Source organism: Benincasa hispida, chromosome 5, assembly GCF_027475165.1.
Source record: "Benincasa hispida cultivar pf3 chromosome 5, pf3_genome.v1.1, whole genome shotgun sequence".
Classification (NCBI taxonomy): domain Eukaryota; kingdom Viridiplantae; phylum Streptophyta; class Magnoliopsida; order Cucurbitales; family Cucurbitaceae; genus Benincasa; species Benincasa hispida.
Window position 1 is genome coordinate 21,011,941 of NC_143482.1, and position 9,700 is coordinate 21,021,640.

Genomic DNA, 9,700 nt, shown 5'->3' on the forward strand with positions numbered 1-9,700 from the left:
CCAATCATTAATGAATTGCTTGACTCACGCATTTAGAGTGGCTACTCCAAGCAAGCATCATCCTCGCGTTTTGAAGTCTCCAGCCAACCCAAAAGTGAAGAAATCAGACCAGACTCTCTCATTAAAGAACGCGTGGAATCAGGTCTCAATAAAATCTCCCTTCTCACTACTAATCAGAAGGTTTTTACAAAGCAGCAGAATCTTGCACCCCCTAATCTAGGATATACAAAATTGTAATAAAGGACGACTATACATATTAATTTAAATATATCTTATAACAGAAATAACCCCTTCATCTATCGTTACCTGATGTAAACGTGATAAATCCAAGGGGATTTCCTTATTATTGTTAATAATAATTGTTATTAGCATGGTAATCAACGTTAAGGACAGCAGCCTTAGTAATCTTCAGTTTCCTGCTTTCCCTATTTTAATTGGTGGTAGATTCAGTTCTATAGGTTATTATTTGCATTCAGTATTCTTTTTCTTATCATTTACTATTATATTCTCATGTAGCTATCCTACGATTGACAGGTTTTTGAAAAATGCATTAGGGGAGAACTAAGAGGGAAAACGAGAGTTCTTGTGACCAATCAACTGCATTTTCTCTCGCAAGTTGACAGAATTCTCCTTGTTCATGAAGGTGTGGTGAAGGAGGAAGGAACATATGAGGAACTTTATGAAAATGGCAAGTTGTTCAAAAGGTTAATGGAAAGTGCAGGTAAAATGGAAGATACAAGTGAGGAAAAGGAAGATAGTCAAACCAGTGATAATAAAAAATCACCCGATCTTCCTGCTAGTGGGATGGCTAAGGATTTTGAAAAGGATGCTAATCCTTCAAAGAAGTATAAAGAACAAAAACCTGTTCTTATTAAGCAGGAAGAAAGAGAAACAGGTGTAGTCAGTTGGAATGTTTTAGTGAGGTAGGAACTTTTTACCATGAGTATCATCATCCAGTTTTGTGTTTGTTATAATATATATTGTTGATTTACGTAAATATTTTATTTTATTGGATCTTATTTGCTGTAATTATTGTGTTAGATTCTTTTTTTTTTTCTGTCAATATTTTCCTTATTTCATTAAGTTTGTAATCTATTTAAAATAGGGACATTTTACACATATATATATGTAGTTCTTACTTTTCTCGTCAAATTGAGTGTGCACCTTAAGTAAGTAATAATAGGAAATCTTAGTTTAGTGCGATATTTTTCTGGACATAAAATAAAACTTTACGATGAAAATAGACTAATACGCTCAAGATACAAAATCCACAAGGGAGTGAATGGAAAGAGAGAAAGATTGCAAGGGAAAAATAAAAGCATATCAATTGAGACATAAATCTTAAATAGAAATATCCAGCAAAAAGTTTGAAGAGAGCATGTCAAGCAGAGGCCTCCAAGTGAACCAAACCAAAACGATCGACTAATGAAGATGCTTGTTGAAAACTTGAAAAGTGTTAGCTTCTTCCAAACCAACCTTCAGATGGCTTAATGAGTCAATGATGAACTTCTTGAATCATAAAAAAGAACATATATCGAAGACAAGGAAGCCAAAAGCATTTGAAAGTTCGAGATCTCCGCTTCCATAAGAGAAGACATCCCAATGGTCAAAAACTGAACCACTGGGGAACAAAGTTAACAAAAATAAACAAGGAAACAATTCAACGAAGGAAGATTTACTAAGCCAATGATCTTTCCAGAATAAAATTCTTCCACAATTGCTCATTATGAAAGCTGCAAAGAATCCACTTGCTGCCAAAACTTAGAAATATTTAACCAAGAACTTTGGAGTATTGTTATAGATTTCCAGAATTGTGCCATTGATGCAAATTGGAACCTTATTTTCATGAGACGACTTGACACCAAAATAATCTGTTTCATGCATAAACCAACCAACCCCATTTAGCAATAAGAGTCCCCCTAATCCACCAGTAGTATCAACTTTAATTCAGCCAACCCTTGAATGCCCATAATATATACAAGAGGATTCTCAATTATGTGGGTTGGAATTAACTATCAATCTAAACCTATGTGAAAAGAAAAGATACGCATACAAGGAGAGAATTTGAATTAATTCTCAATTTATCTCTTTTGATTCAAAGCATAGCCAAGAGAGAGATATTTGGTTGCCTTAGTGATATAGGGTTATCCCTTAGTTTAATTGTCTTATTATTAAAAGGCTTTCTGTTTTAGATTTTTGTTTAATTGATTTAATTTACTCCTATTGGGTTGATGTCATCAACAAAGGCGGTATACCCAAATTCCAGATATATTAGGATACTAAGTGATGGGGACAATAAGTTATCCTTTTGTTTCTTATTTATGTTTCTTCTTTTATTGAAATCTTTTCCAAACAATCTTGTTATCATCAAACACTTCTCTTTTGGTTCCTTCTAGATACAAGAATGCATTAGGAGGCTTATGGGTGGTTATTATACTCCTCTTATGCTATGTTCTATCAGAAACTCTTCGAATTTTTAGAAGCGTGTGGTTAAGCAGATGGACTGACCAAGGCAATATAGGACCAAATGAAACATTATACTACAACATGATTTATGCGGGTCTGTCATTTGGTCAGGTATGAGTATACTCAACTAATAGTTTGTGCACACTTTTATTCTTTATCTCCTTTTTAACAGATGATAAGTATTACCGTTACGAATTATTTTCATATCTTTTAATTCTTAATATATATATATAAACATATAAACCAATAATCCACCATTTCTAAGCAATTTAGTGAATGGTATATTATCTTTAGCTCTTTTTTGACCTCATAGAAAAAAGATTTTGATGTCAGGTGTTGGTGACACTGTTAAATTCTTATTGGTTAATCATATCAAGCTTGTTTGCGGCCAGAAGGTTGCATGATCTGATGCTTACTTCTATTTTAAAAGCTCCAATGGTATTCTTCAACACCAACCCTATTGGGAGGATAATCAACCGGTTTTCAAAGGATCTTAGTGACATTGATAAGAATGTTGCCTCTTTTTTCAACATGTTCTTGGGGCAAATTTCACAACTCCTTTCAACTTTCATCTTGATAGGGGTTATGAGCACTTTATCGTTGTGGGCAATCCTTCCTCTTCTGACATTGTTTTATGCGGCCTATTTATACTACCAGGTAATTAGAATTCCATATTCTATTGCTACTTTTGCAAAACCAGTAGTTTAAATTATTGTTTAATTACCCTGTACTACACCCATCTTCTCTGTTTTTATTAATTTTGATGTAGCAGAATTAGGTTAATCTTGAGCAAAGGAAAAGGAAAAACAGTTGATTAGTCACTATCCTAAAAGGAAAAAGGAAAAAATAATGCTATCCTAATACAAACCTCAAAAGATCTAAAAGATTATAAAAATTAAGGAGGAGATAATTCTTTTGATGATGATCAGGAATCAATTGTAAGTGTAAGCAATGAGGAATTAGAATTTCATATAGAAGAGCTAGAGTAACATGAGCTACTATCAGAGGATTCATTTACAGAAGCCTATGATCATCTATTTTCAAGTGAAGACAATGGATTACTTAGTTCAGAACCTATTCCAACAGCGACACCAGTGTCTTCTCCTTTAATTCTTGACAAATTAGCTTCTTTGGTTTAGGTTTGTGGTCTTCAGATGAGGCAATTCCTCCTAGATCTCTAGGTGTTACAGTTTAATGGTGTTTGCCTGGTTCAATTAGAACCAATAGCATTTGTATGAATTTTATAGGGTTGTATTTTTGTCTGTTTCATAAGGACATTTTCGTAGTTTTTTTGCCTATTGTTGTGCATTCTAGTCAGTTTTTTGTTTTGACGATTCGCTCTGTTGGTTTGTTTGTTTTGGTTTGGTTCATCTCAGAACTTCTTTTAGGGGCTCTCTTTCTAAGCTTTTGGCACTTCTTAGTTCTAGGCTTTTCATCTTATTTGGCTTGCACTCTTCATTAGTTGTGATTGTCTCTTCAATTTATCTTTTGAAGTGGATGTCTTGTATTTGGAGAACTAGTCACTTTTTTGTTATATAGATGAAGAGCATGGTGATGAGAATCTCACTGGAATAGAAGAGATTCAGTCATCGACTCTAGTAGGGGATGGAACTTCAAGGGAAAATTCTCACAGTGCTGAAATTAGGGCTGTCGTCGACTAATATTTACGGTCATTACTTGAACCGATTCAAATCCAACACACGGGACAGCAGCTTCTCGTCGATCCATCCGTCACTACCATCGGAGGACCTCCATTGCTGCCATCGACAACTTCAACCAAACTCGAACATCTTCCGCTGGTCCAGCCCAAACACGAACGGCTGTCGTCGACGATTCCGTCGTTCCAGCCGTCGATCGTTATCGATCGCAACCCAGACACAATCAGTGGAGATTTTCCAGGTCAGTTGTCCTATCATCTTTCGTCCTTTCCCCCTTTGTCTTCTTTGCCCAATTCCTTGGCCTTCCGGCCCTCGATGAATTCGAACCAGACCTCTGCCTACCTTGAACTACCCAGCCTTCCGAACTTGCCCGGCCTCTTGATCTACCACAGCCCACCAAACCACCCGAACCAGCCGGTCTAGCCGAACTCGGTCCACTCGAACCCCATTCCAGCCGAACCTGGTCCAACCAAACCCGGTCCAGCCCAACCCATTACAGCAAGCTTTTTTTCTCCCACTTTTTACCCTCTGGTCAGCCGGCGGCTCAAGTTGGTCTTCCCACACCGGCAGAAACGATATCATCAGGGGTCTATGGGCGGAAACAACCTACAACAATTTTTAATGGGACCGTTAGCATTCAACAGCAACTGGCAAATATGCAGCAGCTGATTTCTGCGCTTGGGGCAGCCGTTAGATCTACGGTCAACCCATCAACTGATTTTCTACTAGATACATACCCGGGAGTTCCATTATGTTCAAAAACTCGGTAACTGCTTACCCTACTTTACCTTTCGCAAACATTATGTCTGGTTCTGTAGGCAATTCTGTAGGAATTTCTATTGGCGAAAAACTTAATGGCCAGAACTATTTTTCTTGGTCACAATCTATGAGGATGATTCTCGAGGGACGGCACAAGTTCGGGTATCTAACAGGGGAGATACCCAGACTAAATCCTGGGGATCCTTAGGAACGTATATGGAAGGGGGGATATCTGGGAAGCTATCCAGAAACTTTATTCGAAGAGGCAGAATGCTTCACGCCTTTATACATTGAGAAAACAGGTGCATGAGTGCAAGCAGGGGACTCTCGATGTAACATCCTATTTCAATAAATTATCACTATTGGAGCAAGAAATGGATCTATGTCGGGAAATAGTTTGGAATTGCCCTGTCGATAGGGTTCAGTATTCGAAGATTGAGGAGGTTGACCGCGCATATGATTTTCTGACTGGCTTAAACTCGAAATTTGATGGTGTTCGGAGCCAAATTTTGGGACAAAGACCAATGTCATCCGTGATGGAAGTTTGCTCAGAGGTCAGATTGGAAGAGGATCGAACTAGCAACGCCTAATGCCCTTGACTCTACTGCGTTTAGAGTCAAGTCATCTAGATCAGAGAATGACAAACAGAGTGTAAAGACTCCTCCAATTTGTGAATATTGTAAGAAACCGTGGCATACGAAAGATCGGTGCTGGAAATTACATGGTCGACCTCAGTTTGACTAGTGCGTGTGGCAAAACCTGAGTGGTTTGCGAACTCCGGCTGCTGGACGGATGACACACCGTTGATGACTGACCGGACGAACAACGGCTGATGGTGGCACAACTGTAAGCGGCAAACAATAGATCGCAACAGAGATGTGCGACTGCAGTTAGCAAAAAACTGATATGGTGATGCTACCTCGATTGACGGCAAGAACTCACGGCGACACTTAGTAGCAAAAAAGAACGGTTGGCGATGCAAACAAGGTCGGAACGCGAAGAGCTGGACATTTGACAAAAGTGCGACCAAAAAACACGTTCGCCGGAAACAACTTTCAGCAGCCGTCCGGCGGAGATCGACGTGCGGCGGCAATGCTTCTGGTGACCGACGGCAGCGGCGAACAAAAAGAGGCTGATCGCAGTGACAGAAGGTAGGGTTTTAGGGTTTCAAAATCTTTAATGCTCTTATACCATGTAGAAATTAGAGGAATAGAAATATTAATCTCCTCTTTTTCTTATTCAACATGTGCAGATTAGGTCTTCTTATATAGGAGAAAGACCTTTTACAAATATGAAAATAATAAAGACAATAAAGTAAAAAGATAGAATAAAGATAATAAAGGAAAAAAACATTCATATACAAATATAAAAATTCCAACAAAAGGACTGCTTAATTCTAGCTCATTTGATTGAGAAATCTTTTATAAAAATTGAGGGTTTCCTCACCTGTCACCTCAATGTATAAGAAATACCTCTTATGCATAACTTCAAAATAAAAAATAAAAATTGAACTTACAAAATTTTTTAATCAAGTTAACGTTTTTATTGTCGTTCTTCCTCAAAAGCTTAGGTTGGTTTATCTATTCTTTCAAGCTTGCGAGTTACAAATTGTTTATTCCACATTATTTGGAACTTGAATTTGATCCAGGATTCTTGGATAACATATATTTTCTGAATTTGGTCAATTAATTTAGATTGATATATTATTATCCCATATCAATACAATCCCAAGCTGTCATTTAAATCTGTAAAGTAAGTTCTTGGTAATGGCTTGGTGAGGATATCTGCTTACTGTTGCTTGGTAGGCATATAGTTTAGTTGAACTACTTCATTGTTAGCTTTCTTTGAGATGAAATGTCGATCAATTTCAATATACTTTGTTCTATTGTGGTGAAGTTGATTCTTTGGGATGCTTATTGCTACTTTATTGTCATACATTATTTGAATGAAGCTTAATTCACTCGGCTATGAATTAGGAATTGCTCAGATTGTTTCCTGGTATATTTTGTATGTCTTATAATCTTTCCTTTCCATATAAGCTTAGAATGACTGCTTAATTCTAACCAGCACATTTGATTGAGAAATCCCTAGTACAAATTTGAGGGTTTCCTCGCCAGTCACCACTCAACGAATAAGAAATACCTCTCATGCATAGCTTCAAAAATTAAAAATTAAAAATTGAGCTTACAATTTTTTTTTTTATCAAGTCACTGTTTATTTTCTTTTTAGGTATAATAATATAGCATTTTTTAAGCTTTGAACAGTGGGTATATATTCAAGGGCCAACCGCTTTTTTCTCTCACTCTTTCTTTTTGTCCCTACAGAGCACAGCTCGAGAAGTAAAGCGGCTAGAGTCTATAAGTAGATCTCCAGTTTATGCTCAATTTGCTGAAGCTTTAAATGGCCTTTCAACTATTCGTGCATACAAAGCTTACGATAGAATGGCTGAGATTAATGGGAAATCCATGGACAATAATACTAGATTTACCCTTGTGGACATGAGTGGAAATCGATGGCTTTCAGTCCGTTTGGAAACCATGGGTGGTCTTATGATATGGCTTACAACCATTTTTGCTGTGATGCAGAATGGCAAGGCAGAAAACCAGCAAGCATTTGCATCCACCATGGGTCTTTTACTTAGCTATGCTTTAAATATTACCTCTTTGCTTAGAGGTGTATTAAGGTTTGGAAGCATAGCTGAGAACAGTTTAAATTCTGTTGAGCGCGTTGGGAACTACATAGATTTGCCTTCAGAGGCTCCATCAATTATTGAGAGCAATCGCCCCCCTCCTCAATGGCCTTCATCTGGACTTATAAAATTTGAGGGTGTCGTCTTACGATATAGACCTGAGCTCCCAACAGTCTTGCATGGTCTATCTTTCACAATTCTTTCCTGTGAAAAGGTTGGAATTGTCGGAAGAACTGGTGCCGGAAAATCAAGCATGATAAATGCCTTATTTCGTATGGTCGAATTGGAAAGGGGCAAAATATTGATTGATGGTTTCGATGTTGCAATGTTTGGGCTACTAGATTTGAGAAAAGTTCTTGGCATTATACCACAGTCACCCATTCTTTTTTCAGGTTAGCAATCTATAATTGTCAAAAAAATTGTATGAAAGTAGCATATAGCACTTTCTACTTCATTCATCCTCTTGTATTCCATGTAAATCAAATTCCATTAATATATTTGACTGGCTATCATTATGTTCATTTTCTTTCTCACTTTGTCTAGGAACTGTTAGGTTTAATCTCGATCCATTCAACAATCATAATGATGCTGATCTTTGGGAAGCTTTGGAGAGGGTACATTTAAAGGATTTCATAAGGAGGAATACGTTTGGTCTTGATGCTGAGGTATATTTTTTGAAGTTTGTGGGAAATGTATGCGTTTGGTGATGGGATCAAATACTTTGGTCAAGCTTTTATTTGACAAACATGAGGTGGATGATCACTCATCAAACATAAGCTGCAGTGCATTTAGCTTTTGGTGAAGAACTTCAGATGGAACATTAAAATCTCGATAAACAATAATCGGAGGCTTTTTAAAGAAAAGTTTAAATTTGATTTGTATGACTATTACCAATATCCACGGTTTTTTTTGGCTTTGTTTGGGCTCCTGTTATTCAGCTTTGCCATGATATTTAGCTTCTTTGGGTTTTGCTTTGAATGTGAGATCTATTCCCTCCTTATGTGGAGAATCCTTGTGGTGGATGGTTTTGTATACATTATTGTCATATGCATTGTTACAACTGGTTCTATTTTGATTGTACTTAGACTAGTACAAGAATACTACAATCGGAAGAACAATAGATTTGTTAAGTGAAGTGGTAAATTTTTTGGTTTCTAGGTTTCGGAGTCGGGGGAGAATTTTAGCATTGGACAGAGGCAGCTGTTGAGCCTTGCCCGAGCACTTATTGGAAGATCAAAAATTCTAGTTCTTGATGAAGCAACTGCAGCTGTTGATGTTCGAACTGATGCTTTAATTCAAAAAACTATAAGGGAAGAGTTTAAATCTTGTACAATGCTCATTATTGCACACAGATTGAATACCATCATAGATTGTGACCGGATCCTTGTACTTGAAGCTGGTCGGGTATGTTCATGTGCTAAAAGATTATAAATTGCAAAAAAGTTCTTTTATTTAGCATATTGTTTCAAGTTTATTGATCCAAGTTCCTATTAATATTACTGTTTAGGTTTTGGAGTATAACACTCCGAAAGAACTGTTATCAAAGGAAGAAAGTGCTTTCTCAAAGATGGTTCAAAGTACAGGAGCTGCCAATGCGCAATACTTGCACAGCTTAGTACTTGAAGGTGAAGGTGAGAAAAGGTTTGGATTAGAAGAGAAGATTTAGATGGATGGATAGAGGAGATTGCTTGCTCATGTTGTAATTTGATGATATTACATTGTATTGGAATGACTGGATTTTTGTACTACACTTATATAACATACATCTCATATTTCGATTTGAGAGAAAAAATAAAACATATCAATATTGATATATCAAATATGAAGGCTATCATTCAAAATGATACTTAAAATATAACATTGATATTTCAATTGTATATTAATGTTAATTCAAAATAAATTTCAGGTACATCCTTAGTGTATCATTGGATACATCTTAATTCGTTCAAAATGCAATACTAAATATTGGGGGTATTAGTAGTTTATCATCACTCATTCAAAATTTATTTAAAATATAATATAAATGTATTAATAGTATATTAGTTGTCATTAAAAATTCATTTCACATACATCATTAACTTATCAATAGTAGTATCAACACTTATGATCTAAATTCATTTCAAGTATA

The 9,700-nt window shown here is 36.5% G+C and overlaps 1 protein-coding gene across 3 annotated transcripts in view; it reads left to right on the plus strand.

Moving 5' to 3' along the window:
• Window positions 1–9,392, plus strand: part of LOC120069911 (ABC transporter C family member 2-like) — a 121,072-nt gene extending 111,680 nt beyond the window's left edge. For 2 of the 3 annotated variants that reach the window (XM_090313816.1, XM_090313817.1), the window contains 7 exons: window positions 535–923; window positions 2,397–2,577; window positions 2,800–3,123; window positions 7,208–7,964; window positions 8,116–8,237; window positions 8,731–8,976; window positions 9,080–9,392. In XM_090313816.1, coding sequence (XP_090169942.1) covers window positions 535–923; window positions 2,397–2,577; window positions 2,800–3,123; window positions 7,208–7,964; window positions 8,116–8,237; window positions 8,731–8,976; window positions 9,080–9,238 — 2,178 coding nt within the window. In that variant the 3' untranslated portion in view covers window positions 9,239–9,392. The remainder of the gene's footprint in view (window positions 1–534; window positions 924–2,396; window positions 2,578–2,799; window positions 3,124–7,207; window positions 7,965–8,115; window positions 8,238–8,730; window positions 8,977–9,079) is intronic. The other variant, XR_016529687.1, reaches the window with a different exon arrangement.
• The last annotated feature ends 308 nt before the right edge of the window (window positions 9,393–9,700 follow it).